The 27,802-nt window shown below is 40.6% G+C and overlaps 1 protein-coding gene across 5 annotated transcripts in view; it reads left to right on the top strand.

Moving 5' to 3' along the window:
* wasf1 (WASP family member 1) overlaps positions 1–27,042 on the top strand; it is a 63,276-nt gene extending 36,234 nt beyond the window's left edge. For 3 of the 5 annotated variants that reach the window (XM_026194014.1, XM_026194011.1, XM_026194012.1), the window contains 8 exons: positions 5,668–5,821; positions 10,569–10,686; positions 15,455–15,538; positions 18,924–18,980; positions 19,694–19,857; positions 21,903–22,079; positions 24,066–24,634; positions 25,348–27,042. In XM_026194014.1, the coding sequence (XP_026049799.1) occupies positions 5,668–5,821; positions 10,569–10,686; positions 15,455–15,538; positions 18,924–18,980; positions 19,694–19,857; positions 21,903–22,079; positions 24,066–24,634; positions 25,348–25,505 (1,481 nt within the window). In that variant the 3' untranslated portion in view covers positions 25,506–27,042. The remainder of the gene's footprint in view (positions 1–5,667; positions 5,822–10,568; positions 10,687–15,454; positions 15,539–18,923; positions 18,981–19,693; positions 19,858–21,902; positions 22,080–24,065; positions 24,635–25,347) is intronic. The other 2 variants (XM_026194015.1, XM_026194016.1) reach the window with 2 other exon arrangements.
* The last annotated feature ends 760 nt before the right edge of the window (positions 27,043–27,802 follow it).

Genomic DNA, 27,802 nt, shown 5'->3' with positions numbered 1-27,802 from the left:
TATTTATGTATCCCCCATGGTGGCACTTCTTGGCTCACAACAAGAAGGTTCTGGGTCTAATCCACCCTAGCTAGGACCTTTCGGTGTGGAGTTTGCATGTTCTCTTGGTGCTTGTGTGGTGCTCTCTATGTCTACTCTAGGTCAAATAGTTGAACAGCACTTTATTATAATAATAATAATAATAATGGATTGGATTTATATAGCGCTTTTCAAGGCACCCAAAGCGCTTTACAATACCACTATTCATTCACTCTCACATTCATACACTGGTGGAGGCAAGCTACAGTTGTAGCCACAGCTGCCCTGGGGCAGACTGACAGAAGCGAGGCTGCCATATCGCGCCATCGGCCCCTCTGGCTGACTTTGTTTGAAAGCGCTTTATAAATAAAGTTATTATTATTATTATTACTCTAGGTTCGTCCCAAAGTTGAAAGATGTGCTTGCTTGGTGAATTGGTGAACCTAAATGTGAATGTGCTGTTGTTTGTCTCTCTTTGTTAACCCTGCGATGGGGTGTATCCCGCCTCTCATCCACGACAGTTAAGATGGTCTCATTGTGACCCTGAAATGGATAAGCGGATGGATGAATGGTTCTGTGAAGGAATGGATGATTTGAATAAAAGCCCTGGTAAAAGCTTACAGGAAAGCAAAAGTGCAGCCCTCAGCAGCTGAAAAGTGAGGGCTGATACACCCGGGGGGAAAAAACAAAATAGAAAACAAGTAATAATGCAATAAAAATGGACATAATTACATGTATAATTTAATTATTAATTTTAATATAACATTATAGACATTTTTCTATAATTCTGTCAGTGTTTATGTTTTGTGTTGTTTTTGTGTTGAAAGTACTGTATTATGAAATGTTTTTATTTGCCAGGCATTCAATTTCTTACACTAGATGGTTTTTCTGGTCTGCCTCACCATTTATGTAGAAACCAGTGGGACATGGTCATGTGACAAAGTTTTTCTTCAGGCAGACTCAGACAATTATGCAGATGCTAAAAGAGCATTTGCACACCCAAAAGCATTATGAGTGATGACTAGCAAGCAGCCGTGATGAAAGCCTACTGAAGTCAACCCCAAACTGATAAGGTGACTTCAACAGTTTATACTTTCTTCTTAGTACACACTAGTTGACAGTGCAGTTGTGAATACTAACACGATGTCCCAGTACGAATTTCAGATGGTTGGCATGCACTTCGTGTGTCTTTTATTTGTTCTTCTTCTGCAACAGTCTGTCTCACTGCAGTACAAGACTCACTCTGTTTACTCTAAAACTGTGCATAACACTTGTAATTTATGAGGGTTTTCTATGCACATGTAAGAACTTCTAGATAAATTTGACTAAAGGACAAAATGAAAGACAGAGGACAAACAATAAACAAGCTTAGGCGGAGAGACAGAGCAAAAACCGAATCAGGGAAAGGAAAGAGTGTGAAGAACTGCGCAGAAGGGGAAATATAGGGCAACATTTGCATTGAAGTACAACAGCAGCGGGAGACGTGCCTGCATACTAAAAGACACTTTGGCCTGTGACTTTTCTTATCTAGTATTGCTGCGCATAGGACTGCATGTCTATGAGATAGGGGGATGAAATGAAGAAAGAGGGAAAACATAATTTTCGTGAAACTAGGAGGGGAGCTGAAGGGAGGGGTATGTGAACGACAAGAACTTCCTCACCTCTCTTTAGTTGAAGTGTTTTAGACAGATGCTATCTGTTTAAGAGAAGGATATGAGGGATAGAGATAAACTTTCCAGCACTGGCTTGCTGATAAGAAGCTTCACATCCTGAGATCAGAGTCTGCTGCACCTGGTGTTGCTTGACCTAACACACACATACACGTATACACACACTCTACTTATGCCTCTGCAAGGACCCCATATCCCAATTCCTACACGGACCCTAAAACCAAATCTTAACCCTCAAACAGTTCTTTCAAGGTTTGAGAGCATTTTGGCCACTCATCAATTGAGAGACACACACACACACACACTCTCGCTATATCTCTCACTAATTTACTTTCATTCTCCTATACATACACTCACATTTTTCACATTAACTAAATGTCTTCGTTAAATGGGTCTAATTGGTAGTTCAGCTGAATAAATGACATTTTGTAATTAGGATGTAAATGCTCATGTTAAGAGATCCATCTGAGCACGCGTGTTTGTGTGCCTTGTGTTTCTCTGCCCGCATTGATTAGTGTAGTAATCTGCACTGAAGCTCTAGTATTGCTTTGTGGAGGTTTATAGCACCTCACGCTGCATCAAATGAGTCCTGGCACAGACTTGTGCGCTGCCTCTCACTTATTTGTCGCTTTTGCACCTACTTGTCACACCATCTGACAGCCTCATGCACTTCCCTTAATTCACAGGGGCAGCAGGGCACAGTGCTCTTGCTCAGCATACAACAATACCAAATTGGCACTCACCCTTTGACCACTGCTTGTACCTGGCCCTCACAGGCTGTTATGTGGCTATAAGAGTCCTTTCTGTGGGGTTTTTCTGTACATTTGCAAGCGGGGAGTGGGAGTACTGGCATCAACTCATGGTGCACTTTCCTGACTTTCAGCCTAACCTTCCTGTGGAACAGGGGTAGTACAAAAAAGAAATGCCCTACAGGGATCACTAAAGTATAAAATAATAAAATATCACTTTAATGTTCATAACCCTTCCCACGTCTGTATCCCTTACCTTCTCCCTTTTCAGCTAGAGGAAAATGCACTTTAATTTCTTAGATCTCAACATTACTCCCACAATTATCCCTGGCTCTTCTCTGATCACTGTGGGCAGTCAAATTGTCATGCCACTGTAGCTCTGACTTTGATTTTTTTTTTTTGCCCTTATCATCCCTGGTGTGTCTGATCTTGGAGCGACTGAAGTATATTATTACACCCCCGGCACAAGCGCAAGTTAAAATCTTAAAGGATTAATCTCTCTTTCAGCATGGGTTCTTATTTTTCGAGCTCTGGAGATATGCGGAGGCTGATGACTGCAGCATCGCTACAAACAAGTTAATACTAGCAGGCAGGCAACAATATTATATACATGAAAAAGCCCCACAAGTTAGACATACTCATATTTCTTTTTTTGAAGTTAACCGTTACGTCTGTAAATCATAAACATCCATTACATACTGACTTCCTGCTCTGACTCATGCTACTGCAGTTGTGTTCAGTGTTGTGTTCATTAAATTGCTTTTTTCAGCTGATCATCAAGTCTAACGTTGCTACATTGTTCCTAGATTTCAGTAGCAAGTACATGCCCATGTTTGGTCTGTGATTTTTAGTCTGTTCTTAGGTGGTTGCTAGGCAAGTTGATGGCATCATGCTATACCATGCATAATTCAAGTTTTATGGATAGAAATGCGATGTTATTGTTGTTATTTATTCCCACTTTCATGCCAGGAAAAAATGAGGAAATACAAAATACAACCTCAGCTCTTCATTGTCACCACAAAATTGATGTAAGAACACCCAAACTTTGAATTCAGAGACTAATCTCATCAGCCAATGCCTGGCTAACACGATGTTCTACTGATACATAGGTATTTAAATCAGCGGAATCATCGTATTTGGTGTAGTACTTTATCATAAAGATGAGAAACTATTGTCAAAACTATGAACAAGGTTGTAATAAACCAAAATCATTATTTAAAAGTTTAATCAGGTTGCATAGACAAACACTAAATACATATAGAGTGCACTTTTAAATGCAAGCCAACAGGTCAGTGGGAATGTGTAAGGTACATGAGTTAATTTATATGGATAAACTTTAAAGCTACTTGTATTAGACATATAAGACAAAAATGACAGTTAAGTTGATCATGAGCTCTGGGATCCCCCCACCCAGGTGCTCCAAATGCTATGTGTATATGCATGCAGGTACACAGCACATTTTAAAATGCATGTAGTTTTTCCATAAATCTTGTAGCAGGAAGCCACAGAAGACAGATCAACCCCCTCAGTGTCACCTTGTAGCCTTTTCTGTTTAACTTGGGACAAAATGCTGTGTGCAGTATGTTTTATTTTCCCTCCTGTGTGTGTGTATCCAGTATAAATGGCTGTTAAAGCTTTTCCCTTGTGCTGTCTTTGAAGCTTAATCCACCCTCTGGCTCTGCTCAGGTTACTGTGCTTCTCTGGGTCCCGGGCTTCTGTGGGATATTTTCTGTTTTTCTTATTAAAATCCTACTTGATGTGTTTATGTATCTTCTCTCTCCGTCTCTTTCTCTTTAATACGGCCCCCTCCTTCTCTTTCGCTGCACATTCCCATGTTAGTTTTAGGTCTTTTCTCTCTTCAAATTTCCTCTCTTTTCACCATTTGTTTGCCAGTATTTCTTACGAATGGTTCTTTCATGTCAGCTGCTGCTCTTTGTTTTACTGTTGGTACATCTTTTCTCCGTCTCTGTCTGTCCCCTGTTGCCATTATACCGGCTCTGGTGTGTCCAAGTCGTTTTATTATCTCCCTCTTGCATTCTATGGCCTCCTATCTCCCTTGCAGAGTGTTACTCACGAAAGCTCAGCTCCCTCATGGTGTTTGTTCATAATGATACTTCAGTGCCTCAGGTGGCTGGTATGTCACAACACTGACAGTCTGTGGAAGTCATTATCCAGCTGCATTGCTGCAATGTAGAGGACTGAATTGTGTTAGTAGACCCTTACTGGGCTTTATCTCATTTTGCTGAGGCAATGGTTAAATGACTGTAAGTGATTTCCTTGCAGTGTTTTTTAGATTGTACGTTCGTTCTGTCATGTTTGTTGGTCTGCCGTGCCATGACTTTTTTTTTTTTCTTTTTCTTTTCCTGAGCTTCTTCTGGGCACCATTAAAGTACATCCATTTGTCACTTCCTCATGTATAATTCAGATCTAGTTGCAACGTTCTAGATCTCTTTCCAAGACTTTCTGTTTACCAGATTGAGGGTTAGCATTGGGGTGTGTGTGTGTGTGTGTGTGTGTGTGTGTGTGTGTGTGTGTGTGTGTGTGTGTGTGTGTGTGTGTGTGTGTGTGTGTGTGTGTGTGTGTGTGTGTGTGTGTGTGTGTGTGTGTGTGTGTCCCATCTTCCCTTTAGCGCTTTCTCCAGCCTGTTTTTCTGTGAGCTTCGTCTGTACAGAATTGATTTTCTTCTGTTATTTTTTTTTTTATTGCCCTCTGAAAATGTCAGTTATTCCCGGATGAAAGAAGGGCAATCATTTCTACGGTTTCTGAGAGACGACCTTAGCTTCGCCTAGCCTAGCTTATCTTGTTCATCATGTTGTTGTTTACTTTAAGGGACTTGAAGACGACCAGTTAGGACAGCAATGTAGCGTTAGCCTGAGGGAGGACGCTTAGTGGTTTATAATAGGTTTAGTCTGCTGTAATGTTGATTGTGAATGTTTGATTGATGATGTCAGATTGATGATGATAATGGGGAGACGGAACCAGATGCTAATTATTGTGTTCATCAATGACATGAGAGAGACAAAGAGCCTGTTGGTTGGGATGTGTGTGTGTGTGTGTTTTCTGAACATTGTTAGGCAGGTACAGTCAAACAGCAGTAAGCGTTGGTCTTAAAATGCTGTCTCTCCTTCTACCTTCATAGAGGTAGCAAACATACATGTGGCAGATGCTTCACAAAGAACCTGCTTTCTTCCCCTCTCTTCTCTTTTCTCCATCTGTCCCTCCTTTCCCAGTGTCTCTTCAGGACATCACCATGAGGAAGGCCTTCAGGAGTTCTACTGTTCAGGACCAGCAGCTGTTTGATCGCACGTCTCTGCCTGTCCCACTGCAGGAGACGTACCACACCTGCGAGCAGCCCCCACCGCTCAACATCCTCACACCCTACAGGTCTGAATCCAGCCAGTTTCACTGACTCTGGGATCCTTTTTGCAAACCATTGTAACTGGTTCTATTGTATTGGGGTTTTTACTTCTCAACCATGAAAGACTGATGGGGTAATGGGGTGTTGTCATCATCCCACCAAGTGGGCAAGCGGGTAGTGCATGGCTATTCAACTACGAAGTTAGTTTGGCCAGATTTTCAAACCGGGGAATTTATCTGGGCCAGGTTTTTTTTTTTTTTGTTTTTTGTTTTTTTTGAAGCCAGTAAGCAGCAGATCATGATCAATTTCAAACCCACACAACTGTACTGGAAAAACAAGTAATTTTTTTTATTCCTTTTCCCCTGTAAATCTGGTGATCTCTCACATCCAAAAAACAGACATATATGCACAACTGTGCATTATCAGTTTTCTTCAGGTCATTTAACAGCATTTCAAACTCGTCTGACGCCAGAACTTCAACTCTACGAATATTTGAACTGTCCTACAGGGGTACGTTTTTAATAGCAGATGTCACACTTACTTTAATTTTTTCATCACTTTTCACCGCATCCACCACGGCCAGCATGCAGTATTTCACTGTTTCAGAATCTGTGAAAGGCCTTTTCTTCTTCGCCAAGAAGCAAACACGAAGGAAAGATGCTGCAGCTCTCTCTTGGGCTGTACAGGACCCTCACCATGGTAGTACAACTCCGGTTGTAAGATTATTAAACTCGGTAAAATGAATAAGTATTTGTCAGTCCAGGCAGGGTTAAACCGACAGTTGTCAATTTTGCGCTTTTGGAGTGAGAAAGACATGCTGTTGTCGCATCATATATTACGATGATTGTTTAATATGTTTACATCACGGTGCATTGTGGGTTAAATATTGCTAGGCTACTAGGAGTGTTGCATTCACAGTCTACACTACGCTGTGGGAATTTTAAATTTTTAAATTTTTTTAAAATTAATTAATGAATTAATTTTTTGCGTTTGCTCTGTGTTTCTGCCAGGACCACAGGCAGGGCCACTCGCAGGTTGCTTCTGGGCCGCATTTGGCCCGCGGGCCGCCATTTGAATAGGCTTGGGGTAGTGTGTGACACAACTTTGTGAACACGATAACTCAAGATTTTTAAATTAATACCATAGGTGCATTTCCTAAAAATCTCACACAAATATGAATATCAGTGATGTTGACCTCGAGTTTTCTGAAAATCTTATGAAAACATGTCACCTAAGATTTTCAAATTGATATCACAGGTGCATTTACTAGGAGTCTAAAGGGCGGGACTGGCAACCACCAGTATTTTTTATTTGTATTTTTTACAATTATAATACATGTTTAATTTAGCATTCTGGAAATGGTTTGCAAAAGAAGGGGATGTTCCTACAATTGCATGTTTCCCGTTAATAGAAGTTTACCCTGTGTTTTCTGTCTCTGGAGAGCGGAAAACATTATTGCGCTCGTATTTTATTGATGGGCACCAGAAGAGGCTGATTGCACCCCACTGTGTCAGCAAAATGTACCCAAACGGTCCTCAATTACAGCTTTCATTCGGCCCATTCACTCGTATTACGGTTGTGCCTACCATTATAAAAGCTTTCATTAAACAAGACACTGATGCTCACAGTAAGCCATCACACAGAGCGATTAGAAAATGCACCCCGACTAAGATATCTGTAATCTCAAGTGGGTGGCAGTTTTACTTAAATTTAGAATGGATAAACAGTTAAACATTATTTTGTGTGGTTTGTGTCTGGACAGTTTTTTTGGGTTGGCTTTAAAGTGTAACTCAAGAGGACACTGTTTTGTTTTTTTTATTATTACTGGCAGGCTTGTCAGTCCTTGACACCAGGCATCTCTCCTGGCTCTTGTGGACAAGTAGGGGGCGAAGAAAGCAAGAAGAGCGAGGCATTTAAAGATGAATAATCCATAAAAAGTTCTGCTGGGCAGCACTTTCTCTCTTCTATTTTATGACCTTCTCACTTTGTTCCTTTTTTTTTTTTCATCCTCACTCTTCACTCACCTTTTCCCCTCCTTTTCTATCTAATGCTTTCCCCCTGACAGGGCCACTTGCAAAAAAGGTTAAAAGCCAAACATAATCTCTTTGTTGGTGGATGTGCTTATAGAGATGCGTGCACTGTAAGAGAGAGGTAGGCTGAGGTGTACAAACCTCGTCACTGCTGTGCTTTTAACCCATGGGCCTTGACGTGGCCTAGACCGGGGGAGAGCCGGGTACAGGTTTCTGCTTCGCTTAAGTGCTTTGCTGTCACGCTAGCAGAAAACGAATTCTCATTTATTATTTTAAGAGGTTAACAGCTAATGTTTGAAAAAATAATTTCAATTTTCCAGTAAGTGATAGGGTAGCTTTGGGCACATAGTCCAATAGTGTGTTCGATGTAACTGCCGTTATATAGAGAACAGTTTCTCTACTAGATGTTCCTTTGACCTAAAGACTGGCATCTACAGTCATTGGAGTCATCTGGAGCTGCTTTTATTTATTTATTTATCTTTTGTTCATCAGCACTGGCTTAATGATTAGGATTGTCATGGGTGGTGATTTCATTCTTCTGTTTAATTAATTAGAATCTGGCCATATTTTGGGATCTTTTGAATTTTCTTTGCTGTTAGATTTCTCCCTCCTCTTCTTGTCCTTCCTCCCCCACCCCCTTTTTTTCCTGTATTTATACTCTCTCTACTAAGAGGCTCCCTAGGATACTTCCTTATGCCGTTACTTCTCAGATCCACCCTGAAAAGAGCTTCTCTTTCTCATACACAACATAAACATGCACCTCAACTACACAAAAAAATAGCAGGCATAATAATTTACTTTAACTCTCAAAGAGGACCTGCAGTGCACACCGCAGAAGCTTTTCTTCCCTTTATTGTGTTGCATATCATTAAACTTTCCACTCTTGCCTTCTGAAGCCTCGCTTTTTCATGAACATGACATTGCCAAATAATTGACTCCCTAGGCGTGGGCAACAGCGGGTGAATGCAAGTGCTCACAGGTTCACCTTAGGACTACCGAACGGTCTGGACACACAGCCTCAGCCGACGCAGTTCCTGCTCCTGGTTTGGCCGAGGTTTAAAAGGTTAAAAATAAGAGTTCTCTTTTCAGCATTCACTCGGTATCTCATCATGGGGATACTCTCTCTTGAGTAGCCTTCAGAAGCTCATATTTCTTCTCTGGGTCTGTATCAATATCCGGACACATACTTTCACACGTGGAGGTTTTAACTCATCCGAATGAAGGACAAGCTAATTCTACAGCCAGGCATCTGTCATTTGTCTGTCTATCCTTATATAATTCACAAGGAACTTGGACACAGAGATTACCCAAATGGGACTTCATCCAAACTGTGCTCGAGGCCAGAGTCACATTTGCTGTCTTACGGGCAGTGACTTGTAAACTGAGCCAGATGAGCTGCTACGCAATTCTAATTCACCCTCACGTCACCTTTCGGCTTGGCTCTATATGTGGATACCTTACTCTATTAGTGTGATGATACAGGTTTGTGTTAGACACACATTTTCAAAAAATATAGCTATGCACATGAACAGGTGATAGGTGATAATACGTAAATACAGCTTTGCCTTTGCTAGCGAGGAGAGAATGAAGAACAACATGATAAACGAAACCATAGTAATAGTAGTAGTAGTATTTAGTCATTGAGTCATTGGTGACTACATGCCAGAAAGATTCCATGTTTACTAGCAATCTACAAAAAAGGGCAGATGACAATAATCATTTATTTTAAAAACATTCTGGACGGATGAGTTAAACACCAGTGAAAGATTTTTTGAATTTATTTGGACAAAGACATCAGCAGAGCAAATTAGTCGTACCCCATACTGATATCAAATGGCATTTCCAGGCGGCATGTTGGGGGTACCTGTGTATGATTACTTCCTTGTCAAGAGGAAATGATATTATGTGATAACTATCTGCATCTGTCAGATGTCCCTTTATGTTTCCCTCCTTATACTCGCAGCACTGATCTCGTCCAGTCACCACGAGCCACCGTGCCCTTCTGTAATGCTACTGAGGAATTCAGAAAGAGAATGAGAGTTGAATTGGGAATGAATGATAACACACACCATTAGTTATTATTCATGACAAGTGCTTGTTTTCACAGGGAACAGAGACAAAGACGAGCAGGGGCACAAGCAAATAAACATTACCCTCCTTTTTCATCCTCTGCTCTTGAGTTTCAGTGATGTTCAACTTCTGCAGCTCCCGCATTTTTTGGAAACTCTTCATTAAAAAAAAAGCAAATAAATCAGAATAATGACTTTTTGTTGCAGTTTGTCTTGTGCCTCCTCTCACTCTTGCCAGCCTACACTGTGAAGCACTGAAACAATTATTCAGGAGATATAAAAATAAAACCTGCAAGTATTTTGATATTTGGGTCACAGTTTTCAGGAATGGATGGCAAAATATTTTTTGGTTTCTAGCTCCTTAAACATTAGAATATTCTGCTTTAATTGGTCTCGTGTTGTCTTAGTAAAATTACGGGGAGGAAAACATTAAAAGCTGTCACTGTGTTTAATAGATCAAATGTTTAATCCAGTTATTAGCGAGCAGATTCGCTGAAAATGAAAATAAGTTTTAGGAGCAGTAAATGCTTAAAGAAAAGAAAGTGATGTTTCTTTTTTTTTTAAATGAAAGGTTACATACCCCAACAGGGATTCAGAGGAAAATAAATGAGCTTTAATTTGAAATTTGCTAATCACGAATCTCAGATTCCTTGGTTTCTTTTGCTCGTCTACAGAGACGATGGAAAGGAGGGTCTAAAGTTCTACACCAATCCATCCTATTTCTTTGACCTGTGGAGAGAAAAGATGCTTCAGGACACAGAGGACAAGAGGAAGGAGAGGCGGAAACAGAAGGTAAGTCTAGAAGAATTAAAAAGCACAGGTTCGGCTGCGTTTTTGCTTTTTCACACAGCAGCTTACGAGTGCACTGCCGTAGACGGAGGCGTTTATGACAGGCAGCAGCACACGGAGGTTAGCGAGTAGAAGAGCGAAGAGGCTTCACAGATACAGATTGATCTGTCCTGCTTGAAAAAACTGGCAGGGTGATTCACTAATAGATTCAGAGGTCTGGCTTTATACCACACATCCAAATGAGTTAATTAGTCACCACTCATAGATTATAAACTCTTCCCTCTGTCAACCCTCTTAGTTATTGCTTGTGTGATCATTACATCTAATTAATGGGAGCATCTGGTCTTCAGTTGCCCCTGCGCTGTGCGTCACGTCTCTTCTTCTCGACAAATAAACAGTCACTCGTAGCCTCATGAGGAATATCTATAAGCATTTGCATTCTGAGGTTGTTTTTATTTTTCAATGTATTTACACAGACAAATTAAATTATGTGGCTTTGGCTCTTCCTCGCCAAGTGCTGAGTTATGACCCCCCCCCAACTCAAACCGAGGGGTTTCCCACCCTCAGCATCAGGAGCTCTAATCAGCACCAGCTTGCATTTTCCTGCGTGGGAAGCGGTGCATGCTCCCCATTTTGCCCCCTCGCAGTCAATCAAAGCTCATTACAATCATGTCACTGAGGAGTAAAGAGATTTTCTGTTGAGGGTTTATGTGAACACTGAGGATATAATATGCTGGTTATGAGGTTTTTAATGATTGTGGGAATGACGCACAGAGGACAAGTTTTGCTGAGAATTAGTTGGAGGATTGAGAGAATAAGAGTAACTGTAGTGATATTTGTGGTTGTTTACTAGTCTGTGTGCACTTTTTTTTTTTTTTTTTTTTTTTTAAGCAGTAAATGAAACAGAAAGCTACAACATGCAACATTAGGTAAAGCTTATTTGCTCCAGAGGGTTAGGCTGATATGACCGCTTGCAGCCAGAGCTCATTCCAATGATTTCCTTCTAATTAAAGCTCCGGGTGGGCTCAGCTTGTAAAGCCATGTTCATTTCCCTCTCACCACAATGGCACTTAGACAGACCCCATGGAAAGGCCTTAAAGATATTCACAGGGAGAACCGGATATATGGAGGAATAGAGCTATTACACAAACATATATGGTGGTTTGTGTAATCATCATGGTGGATACATGGTCACATGGAGAAACAGGACAAAGATGGCTCAAAGAAGGTGCACGTGCATACATGCGCGCTGGAAGCATGCAGAATCACTCATTGAAAAGATTAAGGATAGAAAAAGCACTCGCATATACACACATAAATTCCGGGTTTAGATCTTTGATAACTTTACACTTCATCAATTTGCTGATTGAGTGGTTCTGCCACATCATCTTAATGGCCCTCTCAGTCATGGGGTTCAGTGTGTGTGTGTGTGTGCGTGCTTATGCATTTGTAGCTGTAATTATGTTTACCATTGATACTTCATCTTATAATTTCAGAAGAAAATTCAGAAGTTTGCAGACACTTTGCTCCTCCAAATTGAATTATTTTTTTCTGACAACATTAACATTAGCTGGGAAGCTTCAAGTTCATTTTTTATCACGGAGCAGGTTTTGTTCAAGATAATAGATCAACATGTACAAAGTGACCATAATTTGGGGCTGTGTGGATAATAAGAGGGTCTGTGGAGCTACAGACTGTGTAAATTGTTTTGCTTTCTATCATAAGCATCAGTTATTAGATGGAAACTTTATTAAGTGCTTCCTTTTTTTTTTTTTTTTTTTTTTCTTCCTTACTAGCTGCAAGCAACTGAAATATACAACAATTAAATAGCTTTTATCTATAGCTACCTAATCCTAAATCAAAAGGCACTAAACCTTAATAGGTCTCTCATTGGCCTTATAAAATATTTGTAAGTATTGTAAATATTTATTTTAACTTAATAGTTAAAATAAGTTTCTTTACATCATTTAACACTGCAACTTAAGCCTAAAACTATTTTACACGCCAGAAGAATCCATCTAAATAACACATTTATTTAATGGATGCACAGTTTTAATTAAAGTCAGATATATTCTTAATGATGATGCCGAGATACTAAGACATTACGCTTATGCTTCTGGGCTCTGGCTGCAGCAGCTGTGTTGTTTATCTTGAATTATATTTTTAAATTCGTCTTATTTATTTAGTTTAGTTTTTTGTTTGATGGCTTTTCTTGTCACATATGTACTGCTCTAGACCTTAATGGTGATCTGGTGTGAACGCCATAGTTTTTAGTAAATGAAACTGGAGTAGCAGATGAAGTTGTACCGTGAAGAACAAAACTCTTAAACCTTAAACTTTTTTCTTTCTTTCTTTTTTTTTTTAAACTGAACCTGCAAAAGTTCTAATTACATTTTTCATTTGACATTAATTTTAAATAACATATTATAATAACATAAAAACAGTATATCTAGGCTGCAGTCACACTAGTGAAGGTGATGGTTGGAGACTAGGACAGCCAAAATTACTGCCACCAACCTTTGTCACTGTGTGGATGCACAATCTTGAGTCAGATTGAGACTGATTGCAGTGAAGGCAGGTTGCTTCACACTAGCAACCTGCCTTCACTGCAATTAGTCTCAAATTTGAAAAGAATTAAATGCAGTCCCCAGGCAGGTTGCTTATTTTTGCTCTGAGAATTAATCCACACAAAAAGTCAATAAATAATCATTTAGAAATATAGTTTTCGTTGCCATCACACATATTTAAACATAGAAGCTTTCTGATGCATATACTGTATAGTGGGTATTTTGAATTATTGTACTTTTCAAACAGAGACTCAGCTTAGCTGATTCGGTCACATCTGCATTCTTTCTTAAACTACAAAAAATGAAAAAAAATTACATATATTATTTCAGCTCACGATGTTGAAGGCTGGGAGTGAATAACTCCTTGAACAAAGTAACAACAAGGACATCCATCATAGATCAGTGGCCAGAATAATGAAACCGATATCAATGTTAAACACGCGCCTTAAGCAATACCTCTTTTTCTTTTCTTTTTTTCAAATTACATTTCTGATATTTATTAAAGTAAATGGTCAGTTTCTTGAGCAACCTTGATGTCTCCTGTTTTTAAAATGTCAGTGCTAGAATGAACTCAATTTGTAAGGGTTGTTATTAAGAATAATCAAAGAAGGAATCAAGACAAAGTTAAATAAGTCTTAAGTTTACTTGAAAGGTCACATTCACGGCCGTGGAAAATGTGGTAAGCATATGAAAGCTGAAGGAATGATTAAAGTAAGAACGAGGAAAACTGCCTGAAAGCTAAAAACTGAGGGTTTGGATAGTTTTTTTTCCCACTTTATAAATGATGATTTCATTAATTAACTACATTTTGTATTAAATCTGTTATCTTTAACTAATATTATAAATTAGTTTCATGATCTCAAACATGTAAGTGTTTCCCAGCACTGTATTTAATCTTCTTCATCCCCAAACTATTTTCTTACATGGTCACATCACTAATCATTAGACTGAAGCCACATTTAACAAATTGTGGTATTCACAGGCCCAGCCAGCTAGAAGCCAGTGATAAATGACAAGCAGCATATGGCAGAGAGAGGGGGGGAAGAAACCTGCAGTTTCCTAATCTCATTAGCCTCTGTGTTAGCCTCAGTGGATTAGCAGTAGACTATGTGCTGAGCTAGTCAGAGGAAACGGAGGGTGAAAGTCTCAGCGAATGAGAAGAACATGAACAGAGAGAAAGACGTAAAATCGTGTGTTTCTCTTTGAGATCAGTGTTTGGGTCCACTAGGCATTGAGATCTCCAACATCTGAATCCCCTTTATGAAGAATCCCCTTTGCTCTTCCTCTGCTATTCCTGTCTCATTAAAGCACTCGTGGCTGGAGCAGATATCTATTGATGTTTTCCCCCCAATTTTAAATACTTCCCTATAAGCAGGAATACATTTTTTTCACATGGCTCCCAGTTCACCAGTGGGTGTTGGTTGTTTAATAGTGGGCAGTTCTAGCATTTGTTCCTGAGTGGGACTGGAATGGCTTTTTCTTTTCTTTTTTTTAAACACATGATATAGAAAAGTCACTTTCATGTCTCCACTGACAATGTCGTCCTTTACTTTTTTGCTCACCAACTGATAATGCAGCTGCAGATCTGTGACTGTTTTCAGGTTCTCATGAAGCTTAAGTCATCCCGAGTAAATGTAATGACTCTGAAACGACATTGCAGTCACTGTTGCATATATGCTAGAGAGCCTTAACTATCAAGATGTTTTGCTTTAGGAGACTGGTATGAGAAACTGTTTATTTCTAATCGAATTTCTGTGATACTACGGCACATGTAGAGGAGACATCTGCACCTACAACGCAAGGCATAATTCTGCCACCTGCCTCATAACAGTACACCTCCTTCTGTTGCTCTTATGGCTTGTTGCAGGCTAGTGGAGCTGTGTTAGTTTAATAGCTTGTTACTGCAATAGCAACGATGGCTAATAAGCAAAAAAGAGACAAGCAGACAGTGCAGTATTCTTATCCCAATTTACTAGCTATATTTATATGAACTCAGCTTGTCTACAGTCAATTTACAGCTTTTTGATTCCATTTTAGCTTAAATTTTGAGCTAAGTGCTAATACTATGTAAAGCATAAAGCAAGTAATGTTTTAACAGTAAAGTTCAGTCAAGATCCTGCTTCAGGATCTAGCTTCCACTGTCCTTGTTCTTCTCTACCATTGCTTTTACATTATTTTCTGAATCTTTATCTAACTCTGTGCAGCAGGAATTGCCTTATCTTGTGTGTCCCAAGAGCCTTATAAGAGTCCTCTCTGAAACCCCTCCTCCCTCCCTTACTCCCCCAGAGGTAAGAGCTTCTCCCTTGTCCTCTCTCCACCTCCACCAGAGCATCTGCTCTGCTTTGCAGTGGCCTGCAGCCCTCTCTATCCTCCCACTTCTCCACTCCCCCCTCTGGTTTGCTTTGGGCAAGTGAGCTGCCCACCTCAAGCCCATCACTAACAACCCTCTAACACTTACCTGCATCCCAGTTCTGTTTTAAACATAGCCTGTGGTTACATGAGCTTTAAATACATACGGCTGTGGCTTTAACACACACAAAGTATGCTGCTCAGTAAAACATCTTTTGTGTGTTTCTAGATAATATACTCTAATAATAATATACTCTAATATACTCTAATCTTCTAATAATACTTTATGTTTACGTCTTTAGTGCAGTCTAACGATGAGCAATGAACAATGACATAAAAAAAAAAAAAAGTGTACTGTTTGAGTTTAAATATGAATAATTTCAAGCCATACCTGTAGGCGTGTCAGTGCACACCTTTTGAAAATAAGGAATTTGGGATACAGCGCTGAGAACTCACTATACTAACTGCAAAACAACTCAGAGCAGTAACTTACCTGTGTGGTAGTTGGTAGTGCTTTTGACTTACCTCCACATGTCTTTTGATTTGTGGTTTGGTCAAACTAACACTAAAGGACATATGAAAGCGGGACGTCTTCTGCTTGGATTGTTACAAAAGCACACTGAGAAAAGCACACGTCAGAGTGCATTGTACAGGAAGACATTTGCTTTTGCTGCAGTAAAGGCATCAGTAACTTTTCATATTTCGTGCTATTTTTGAGCCTTCTTCACCTTGCTAGGACTTTATTTCAGTATTGACATGAGGCTTCATTAAGGATTTGCATCCAAATGGTTTATTTTACAAAAATCAGCAGCAGCAGCTATGTGTGCATATTGTGAGAGGTTAGCGTTATTGTCAGCAGTGGTTGAATGCCTCTGTGGGCATTCCTGTGATGGGGGTTGGGGAGGGGGGGGGGGGTTACATAGCCACGATTCTGCTGAGTCTGTCAGTTGAAACTATACGCACAAATGATCGCACAAATGATGCCTGTAGTGTGTATAACGGTCTGGACACAGGTGTGCACACAGGAATACAGTCTGTATATAAAATAAATCTATAACCACTGTGTTGCATATACACACTGTGCTTACACAGCGGCACTTCCTCTGCCAGTACCAGTCCATTCAGATGAAAGATGACGACCTAGCAGAGGCACACAGCCCATTGAAAATTAGCTACATATATAACAGCTGTGACTCACACATGCACGCTTACAAACACACGCTCACAGAAAAAAATGTCTCATTTTCTCTCTTGTACGAACACTATCTAATCTATTTTCCCCTCCATTAAAACAAAAACGTATTTTCACATTGATTGCTGCACTACAGCATTAAAGCCATCACTCAGACACTCTGTTTGATGGACGGTTTGTGTCACACTATACGTTTGACTGCCACCTGTCCTTCCTGCCAACCCTTCTTCTTATGTCATTAAAGCAAAAAATTCACTCATTATAGTCTATAGACCCATAGATGGAATTTTATAGTACATTAGCTTATTTTTATTTCAAGTGTTATTTAATGTTATATTGCCACGAGGCTAAAACTGAAAACCTTTCAGGAAGCCGAGTTTAGGAAAAGTAAAACTCATAACTGATTCGATGATTGCAGCTGGATTTTAGAGGCCCAGCGCAGCTTAGACACGGTAAAAGGTCTTGACAATCTAATAAATAATAAAGTTTTAGTTAAGATATATTAATGTGTTTAAGCAGAGGAGGAGGCGGTTGTGTGTCTGACTGTGTGTGTTTAAGCGGAGATGCTTTTCTTCAGTCGATGCCTCATCAGGGATAATAGGCCACGATGATTCAGAACCGAATCGATGTGCGTTACAGTTGGAATTTATTCTCTCAGCGAACAAAATCAGCATCATTTAACCAAACCAGAGAAGATGCTGTCCACAACCTGTCACCTCAGCCAACATGCTTCATCTGAGCACACACACACACACACACACACACACACACACACACACACACACACACACACACACACACACACACACACACACACTCTTGTTTGGTACGTCTACAGCTAGATATAATATTGGTATTGTTTGATACCCTAACTGAATATCGGCTTGTGTTGTAAATAGTTTTATTTGAAACGGATTGTGTTTTTATAATCAGCACAAATACGTCTTGTTAAATTACTAACACACAAGCATGTCTGTGCTTTCTTTTTTTGTCTTGATGTCAAAAAAAGGCACAAAAAATGCATCATAAAAGCATCCCACTAACAGGTATTGTCTGTGTAGCCTTAGAAAAAAAAACAGTGTTCCTGTGCTGCAGTCCTCCCCCCTCTTCTTGTAAAACTCTTTAAATCACAGCCACATGATGCACTTGTACTGGCTGACATGATCCCTCGTTATCATGAACACAATTGCTCCCACATACTGTAAATATTCTCCAAAGTGCCAGCTGTGTATAGACCAGCAGCTGAAAAGAGTCCCTGAACCAATATGCTGTTCACTCTTAATTGCAAACTGAAGTTAATGGTGTATTGGTTAATATCTACGCTATACGCAGCTGTCGACTGTAAATATATTTGTGAAAATTTACATGCATGTCCTTAATAAAGCAAATAAGCTGAGCACCACAAGAAGATAGAAAGTAGAAACATAATATTTAAAGCCAAACTCACTTGTTTTATCCAGTTTTTGCAGAATAAATACGTTTTATTTTATTAGTTCGTAAGTTTGCTTTTATTACAGTTGTCTATGTTTAGCGTTGAGAATAATTTTTCACATTGATTTATATTGTTAGCTGGTTTAAGTTGACTAAAGATTGTAAAGTGTTTTCATGCATATCTTTATATTTAGATTGACTGTGAAAAGTCCCCTTTATGTTTTTATTGCCCTTCTTTAATATAATCTGCTCTCTCATTGTTTTGGGTTGGCTAGCACGAGTGTGTGCATTTTCTGTTTTGCATGTCATTCTCCAGTGTGGGTTGTTGCTGTGCATCGCATGTAGAAACACACCTTTGTAGATTTGCTCCCCCCATTCCAGTGAGATCTCTCCTTTTCTGCCTTAGTCTGTCTGTTTGGGATGAAGCGGCGCTCTGTTATATTCACCGTGGGTGTGTGTGGGTCTTTGCGTGCCATTGTGACGTCCCCCACGCTGTGCACGTTGTCATTTTTCTGTTTAACAGCACTTTTTTTTCCCCCCCCTCTTTCCCTTTTGTCCTACTTCTCACCGCCCACTCTGTTTTTGTCCCCGTTGACTGTGTGCAGCAGCGCTGTGCTCAATCCTGTGCCGTGTTGATTATTTTGAACCCCGTCCCCTCACCCCTGGTGCTTCTCTTGTGGTTTTTGTTTTTGTTCTTGTAGTTGCAGGACCCCCGCATGTATGATCAGGTCTATAGGTACTTAGACCTTCCAGGGCAGGTATGTGAAAAAACAGCGATTATTTGATTTAAAAACAAAAAAAAGAACAAACTTCTACCTCAGCAGCTTGCTGCTGTTTTTTTTCCCTCTGTTGCAAATCAGTCATGCTGAAATCTGGGAGTCAGGGATTGCTGTTTGACGATGGGCACGAGATTATCACAAAATATTACCCATCTTTCGTTATAGACTTTTAAGCTTTGGGAAAAAAAAATATTTACCCACAATTTGATTCAGTCAGTCAATGAGCACTCCCTGCTCCCAAGCTTGTGTGATGCAGTATTTTCTGTGAAGCGCTACCCCTTTAAAAAAATGTGCTTTTAAGTTTAAGATGATTAGAAAGCACAGATATTGTTAAGACTGTTGTGGTAGGTTGATGTTTATTTGGCACCTTAAAGTAAATTACAAAGAGGGACAGTTTGGATCAGTTATTAAGTTTTGGATTTGGTTGTTTGAGTGTGTGAACGCTTCTTTCTACTTCTGCATTGATAAATCTTGACTGTAATTTTCAAGCTCTGTCGTTCAAATGTTTAACAATCCATCAGTTTTGGAAAATATATTTAATGGCTAATATTATTTTTTGTCTCCTGCTCTTCTCCTTCCACTCTCATCCTCATTGTCATCCCCAAAACACCTCATGTGGATTCATCCACCACTTCCCATTATTCCTTTTAACTATTCCATCCCCGTCACCATCTTCGCCTCCTCTTCTAAAGCTGAAGGCGATCGACCGTCCACACGAGCCGGAGAAGATACCGCGAGCACCTCACGATCGTAAGAAGGAGTGGCAGAAACTGGCACTGGGGGCAGAGCTCGCTCAGGACTTACCTGAAGACAAACACAGAGAGGCCAACGGATCGGCGGGTTATCACGACAACAGGTGAGTGAAGGTGGACGGCACTAGTTAGTCAGGTGTCACCTGGTGGAAATGACGTGCACATTACATCACGAGAGCTGAAAATCTGAAAAACTTGATAAAAACGGATTCATCTGCAGGATTAAATCAATCCTATGGACAAAAATAAATAGTGTCCTGTCCACAGAGAATCTGTTCACGCAATTTACACTTCTGTGGCACTGGGGAAATGCAGCCACAAAAGGGATGATTAAGGTCCTTCAAAGTTGTGATTGCTTTTATTGTGCCTCAGAGCTGCAGTGCCACTCGTGTTCAGTAATTTCCCTGCCAGTCAATGTGATTAATAAGAAAACATTTTATGCAAATTGGTAGTTTTGTTGGATTTGTCAGTAGCGTGGATAGCTGACACAAAATCTTTTCTGCGAGCACTGATGAGAATAGATTTCAAGCAAATGGACCGTAGATGTGGTTGTCGGCATTTGATTTACAATGTTGTGGATAACAGTGTCTTTTGATGGGCACTCACCTAGACTGCAACGGCATTGTCAACAGAATAATTGTAGCAGAAATTCATTCTTGTGAATAAAAAATATTCTAAACTGCTGAGAAATGGAAACAGGAAGTGTATACTTTTGTGGCCTGTGAGAATACGTTTGTTTTATGAAAAGTGCCTCTTTACTTATTATTACTTACTTGTTTTTATGTGTATATGTATATTGTGTGACCAGATCTCTGTAATGGCCAGAAGAAACCATAAACATGACCTTAAAGAACATAATGAGCGCAGGTCTTGTGCCACACGTCGTTTTTTAAAAGTATTTTGCTTAAAAGAAGCCAGTCATCCTCATACATTTAAAAAAAAAAAAAAAGGTCTTGCGCAATAGTTCTTCAGGCTTAGTGTCCTTAAAACGAGGAAACTAAACAAGTGGAGGAGAAATGAAGACGTGGTAGGCCTACAAAACTATTCCCAGCAGATGAAGAGTTAAAAATTGTTCTAAGAAAGAAATCCTGCAAAGACTGGACTCAGGACCTGAGAGATGGATCTAAACCCTCAGCTGGTCAAGAAGCCACTCACTGCTGAGGTATGCCAACTGAACAACAAGTTTCATGTGGTGACGATTCCACATTTTTCGATGATTTTCGAATCATCATCGATGTGGAGATCAGGAGAGAGGCACAGCAGACATCTGTAAAACACAGTGGAGGCTCTGTCATGATTTAGGGCTGCGTTTCAGCCAGTGTTGTTGGAGATCTTGTCAAAATTGATGGAATTATGAACACAGAAATGTACCATCAGATTTTGATCCCCCATACAAGACCATCTAGATGGTCTCTGAGTGAAAACATTAATTTGTCATTTTTCTGCATGAAAATGATTCCAAACACGCTGCCAGTACAGTAAAAGCATACTGGTCCGTGACCTCAGCATTATTAAGGCAATGTGGGATCTTCTTGACAAAGAACAGAACAAAAGGCAGCTAACATCTGAAGAAGAGCTCTGAATGTCCTTCAAGAAGCCTGGAGAACTATTCCTGAAGATGACTTAAAGAAATGACAAGAAAGGTTCAGGCTGTAGTGGAGAATAAAGGTGCTCATACTAAATATTGGCTTTCAATATTTGTGTTGCTGGCTACAATTACTGGACTCTGTGAATTCCATGACCCAATTACTACATAATTTCTGATCATCAAAAAGTCTTAGTGCTGTGTTTAATCAAACACAAACTCCACAGTAAATATAATTAGTATATTAGTATTAGTATATCTTCTGTTTTTTGTGTGTGAGTTTGCTTTGTGTTTGTTTTTCTTGTTTGTTTTTGTTTAATCCTTTACAAATATTCTACACACACAAGGTAAAATGATTGGGAACATACCTCAGTTCTATATACAGCACCTCCACCTACCCAGAATATGTAAGGTTTTGTTTAAGTCACATGATTTAAGTTCTGACAGATGAGCTTTATGCGGGTAAGAATAGTAAGTGCAAAGAACACAAAACTGCACACACACACAAAGACTCACAGCTGAACCAAACACAGTGTGAATGAATGACTGGGTTTCTCTGCTCAGGACTCATTTGTACATGGAGCATTTGGACGGGCCCTTCTCACTGGCGGCGCTGCCCTACACTCAGATGAACGAACTGCTTAACCGTACAGGGGACAGAATGTATTCCCGACCTCACGACCCTCCACCGCCACCTCCTATGCACCCACTGGGAGAGATAAAGCCACCTTCTGTGATCAGGTGAGTCATCAGCCTCAGTTTTCACTTTGTTGTTCTACCTACACCTAAAACATAAATGTGTGTTTCAAGCAGTTTAAAAAAGTGCTAAGGAATTATCTGTAACTACTGCGATTCCCTCCCCATCTCTTAGCCTTGTTTATCTCATTTTCTCATACACATCTGTCAGTATCATAGACCGACCTTCAATTACTGGTTCTGAAGAGGTTGATGAATGTGTGGTTTGAGAGTGTGTGGAACAAAGATGAAGTAAAATAAGAAAAAGGCTTGTTGAAGGGCAGGATCAGCTGTTTGTTAAGGCCACTGAACATATTACAGGTTGTTTTTCTGCTGCACATATTGGCCGCTTATGTAGCTGTTTTTGAAAGGATGAAGAGATCAGAGGGAATGATTAAGGTAACACTGGAGAAATCTTGCATTGATTTTTTTTTTGCACTTGCCCTTGCATCTGCCTTCTCCTCTTGCTCTTTTATTTACTTTATTCTGACCTTTAATTCGTGCTGATTTTCCTTTTTTTTTTGCCACTTTAAAAGTTCCCGTCACCATGTTCCATTGTATCTCATTTTCTCGCTTCACCTCCTCTGAAAACTTTCCTTTACTACAGCACATTAAGTAGCACTGCTGTCCTGAGAGGAAACACTCCACACTTTATTTTTTCCTCCGTCTTCTCTTCCTCCTGCTGTGCCTTTTTTTCCCCTTCTCCTTCACCACAGGAGGAGGATTGATTGTGGACACATTCCTCTGTGTCGCAGTGTTAGCGGTGTACCAACCCCCGCAGGTTTGGCATCAGTGAACGGCCACTGTTATTCACACTCTTGTCTTTAATGTGCAAGTTACAATAAGCCGGTTGCTCGGTGATCTTTAACCTCTAATTTATTGAACTGACAGTGAAGTGGAAATACTTTGGCCTCGTCACTCTATCCATGCTCCTGTGACAACTCTGCAGTTTCACAAAGCAGCTGTATTTATGGTTACTTCCACACTCCCAGCAGCTGCTTCTGACGCATTGCTGCACATTTTTAATTGAAAAGATAAGAACGAAACAAACTCGGCTCTTGACATGCACCTTTTGTGAACAGGCAGTTTCTGTCGTTACAATAGTCAGGCTTTCCGTTTTACTTGGCACACGTGCATTTGTCGGTGACAGATTTAAAAATTCAGACAGATGATAGAGATAATTTTGGAGTTATGGGGGGGTTTTATTATGCATGATGTGCTACAGATGGTCTGAGGCTAAAAAGGTGGATGTCATGGATATAAATAAGCAGCTATGTTCTTCTTTCGCAGTCTGAGTCAAATTAGTTTCATAGAAAGTTTAATTGGGAAAATGCAAAGCCTGGTGTTAGACTGTCCCTGCCAGGTGGAATGTGCTCTTCTGCTGATCACACTCAGCGCTGCAAAATGTGGAGCAAATATTAGTCAATTTTGAGGCTTGACTAAGCTGCTAGTTCAATGGTTTTTTGTTAAACTGTTCTCCTCGTACCAGATATCCTCTCTCCTCTCTTCCCCATTCTAATGCTCAGATTGAACTTCACCAGATCATCTTGATCTCGTCTGCATACACTCGTTCAATGCACTTTTAAATGATCAAGATTACCAAAGGAAAACTAGACAATTTGCAGACAGCTGGAACCATAATATTTTGGCATGTTTACATTTCATAACCTCTATTGCTATATACAGTTTTCATGTATTTTGTCAAACTATTAATTTAAAAAAAAAAACTAGTAATTGAAGTGCACATGTATATACAAGCTGTTTTGTTGTGTTTTGAGAGAATTTATGGCATATAACAATCTTCCCAAGTGGAAAAAGTTGAAGTTACCTCAATTATCTCTCAAATTTTGCACATGAAGCACATGGTGACCAAAGTCCAGCCTCCTTTTTACCTGTTGGTGAGCGTTTTCTCAGGTACTCTGAAAGGCTTAAAGAGCCGCAGCAGTGCACCACCACTGCCTCCACCTCATTCGTGTTTCTTCTTCCCTCCAGCTCCAGCTCGGGCTTTTCCGACAGCAGACCCCAGTCTCCAGCCCGGACAGCAGGCCACAACTCCAACACTCCTCCTCCTCCGCCTCCCCCTCTGCCCCCTCCTCCTCCACCCTTACCCTCCACAGGCTTGCGCGGCACTCCTCCTCCTATTCCTCCTCTACCAGTCCAGCAGCATCCCCCAGCCATCCCACCTCCCCCCGCTCCCCTCCAGATAGCCCCGGGTGTTCTCCATCCAGCCCCTCCACCCGTGGCACCTCCCCTCCACTCCTCATCTCCAGCTCGTTTCCAGCAGGTCCTGGACAAAGGTCCATCCTCGGGTTCTGGTATTCAGTCAGACAGCACCATCCTGCCTCCTCCACCGCCACCACCTCCCCTGCCCCTCCCAGGAGCGCGGAGCTCATCACCGTGCCTATCAGGGCCACCACCTGTGCCCGCCTTCCCTTCAGCAGGAGCCATGGCCTCCCCTCCCCCCCACGCCATCCACGACATGGGGACCAAGAGGCACCATCCAGCCAATCTGCCACCCATCAGCGATGCACGCAGTGTCCTGTTGGAGGCTATCAGAAAAGGTGAAGTGTTTGTAAATGCATGTGCAAATAGTTCTTTAAAACCATGTTGTGACCACTTTTTCATAGTAGCAGCTTAACTGCCTCCAAATCTTGAAAAGATTGTGTAATGCCAGCTCTGCATGTGATGATAAGAGAATATATTCAGATATTTTTAAGCCTGTCTTGAAGCAAAACTTCCTCCAATCTTTGCTGCTTTTCTCGTCTTACATCATAGATAACTGTATTTTTGTAAATCTGTAAAAGAAGGCCGTGAAATAACTTTGAAGATGCCACTCTTTTGTTTACCGCCCTTTTCATTACTCTTCTAGGACCATAGGATTCATTTTTCACACTAAATGGTTAGAGAAAAGAACACCTAGCTTGGTCTCTATTAGATTAGCTTTGCATTCAGTTTCATCTACTGTATAAAACAAGCCTCTCATTCTTAGCTCTCCTACCCCTCCCTTTAAGCAAGCTTTCTTCTGATTGGCTGGCACTTGCAAACAGATTTAAATAGCAAGTGGGAGCAGGTGCTGCGCACATAGTGTCACGCTGTGTCTATAAGATCCAGCTTCATTCAGACCAGTTTTTAATATTTCACATAAATACATTTTAATAAAGCAGGATAAATACACATCTATATCCAAGTTATTGTTGCTGTAGTCGTTATAATCCTAATCGGGAGTTTCAGGAGCGATGATATGTAATCATCTTTCTCCGTTTCCCTGCTGCAGGCATACAGCTGCGAAAAGTGGAGGAGCAGCGAGAACAAGAGGCTAAGCACGAGCGAGTGGGTAATGATGTGGCCACCATCCTGTCACGCCGCATCGCCGTGGAATACTCCGACTCCGAGGACGAGTCCGAGTTTGACGAAGGAGACTGGATGGAATGACGGCGGCGAGGGAGAGAACAGAAGGAATACCGGGAGGATGGAGGTGCCCCACCCTCCAGCAGTATTGCATCCCTGCACTCCACACCTCGACATCAAAGAACCGAAACACCGTTACGACCACCTTTCCTCTCTCTCTTTTTTTTTTTTTTTTTTTTTGTTTATATCTTGTCATATGTCTGTCTCGTTGTGGTTTGTGTTCAGTGGAGGGACTCCACGTCGCCGTTGTCGGTCTTTCTAGTGTTCCAAGAGTCGTTTTTCTCTCTCTCTCTCTTTTTTCGAATTCATTCTTCTGCACCTACCACGCGACTTTGTTTCGGCTGGATTTCTTGTGATGAAATCCCTCATGTTTACTATCGGTATACACGAAGATAACTTTTTTGAAGAGCCACTTGTTTTCGTTTCTTATCTGTACCTTGATGTTGGGGAAAAACAAAAACAAAGAAGAAATTTGAAAAGAACAAATGAAGGCATGTTGCATCTATCTTTAGTTCTCCAATATGGTTTTGCTGAACATGGCATTGAGTGAATGCTGCTTTATTTTAATCATCTTTTATTTACCTAGTACAACTGAAACACTTGTTTTAACAGGCCAGTAGTATCAAACCCTGACCACAGGCTGGGTTGTCGTCACCCCCCCACACACTTTTTTTTGTTATCAGGAATGACTTTACCACTAAGGACAAGCAAAAGATTGTGTTGCTGTGTCATGTGATAAATATTGTATGGCTGAAATGATGGGGGAAACCATATGGCTGCTTTGGTCACATGTGTGCATATCCATCCACTTACATTTAACCTTTACCCCAGGGAAATGTATGCCTAGATACTGAGCTGTCTGGGTTCAGAGGAGCCATTTCTGCTATTGTTGACATCAGGCGCTGTCAAAGAGAAACACTAAGCCATTGTTTATATCGAGCTCCCTTCATTTTCTCACGCTTGTTGCCGCAGAAATGGACGGTGGAAGCAACTTGATTCTGTAGATAAACATCAGAATTCCTGCCTCTCTTATTATCCCTGATTTATTAAAAAAAAAAAAAATACAGCGTACAGAGAGAAACTTTTTCGAGTTTTGGGAATCTGACACCAGATGCAAACCAGTCAACGTCACTGATGGCAGCTTTTCTCTCAGATCCCCTTTTACTGTTTAACTGCTCACTAACGGGAAGCCTTACCTCGTTTGGGACTACAGCTCTGCGTAGTACTGCCGTTTGAGGCGTAAGACAAGAAGCTTACATTCTGCCTTGTTTTGGCTCATTTGAAAGGAAATGTCTGCCATCCTTTTCCGTTCGTTCGTTTTGTTTTTTTCTTCTACTTGCCTTATTGTTCGTACAAAACGTATCGTTGAGTTGATGAATGTATTGTGCTGTTACTACTTACTTGCCTGCGCTTGTATGAATTCGCTGTTTCTATGTTTGGCTGGGGGGGAGGGAGTTGAAAGGAGGAAAAAAAGATTGGATCAATACTGTATACCATGTAACTTATGTAACTGTTTACTGTAACAGTTTGCTTGAATTAATAAAAATCTAATGTTATGTTTCAGGGTTTGTTGTTGTTGTTGTTGAGGTTGCTTGATCGGAGTCCTGTTCTCTGTAAAACAATAACCGAGTTAGCTTAATTTGATTACGGTTGAACACAAGCCATGATTTCTCAGTGTGCTACACAGATTAAAAATGAAATTAATAAGAGCAGCGGCCCCTAAACCTCCAAAAGTGCAGATTTATTCACAAGTAACTGGATCATGGCCAAGACCTCGAACCAGTTGCTTTTAGAGACGAGTTGCTCCTTTCATTAAGCTGGTGCAATTTTGCTTTTATAATTATGACATGAATTAAATACTTAAATATAGTGGAAAAACCTACAAATATCTGTTCATTAAGAAAAAAGAGACAACTCAAATTTAATTTGGGAGATTGTAAGGTATTTCCAGTATTTGGGGGGAATTGAAGGAAATATTTCCAGCTGACATGAACCAAATAAAGGCTGATTGCTAAACTTGATTGCCAGCAAGCCAGCTGAGCCAACAGATGGGTTTGAGGAGATATTTGGTGATATTTGGCTTTCCTGGCTCGCCATAATCTCCTGAGAGACCAAAGCACTCAGAACGAGGTTTTTTGGCTTTTTTGCAACCAATTTCACCAAGCGACTGCAAGCAACCACTAACCAATATATTTTCCTAGCAAACTGTGGTTGTTAGGGAGGGTCACTGACCAGTCTGTAGATCTGCATGACTGGGGCTTAAGCAACATGTTTCGCAGTGACTCCCTGCCACCTCCAACAAACACTAACCAACCGGCTGG

The sequence above is a fragment of the Astatotilapia calliptera genome, chromosome 15 (genome assembly GCF_900246225.1).
Source record: "Astatotilapia calliptera chromosome 15, fAstCal1.2, whole genome shotgun sequence".
Taxonomy (NCBI): Eukaryota; Metazoa; Chordata; class Actinopteri; order Cichliformes; family Cichlidae; genus Astatotilapia; species Astatotilapia calliptera.
Note: the sequence above shows the minus strand (reverse complement) of the source record. Positions and strands in the feature narration are given on the sequence as shown.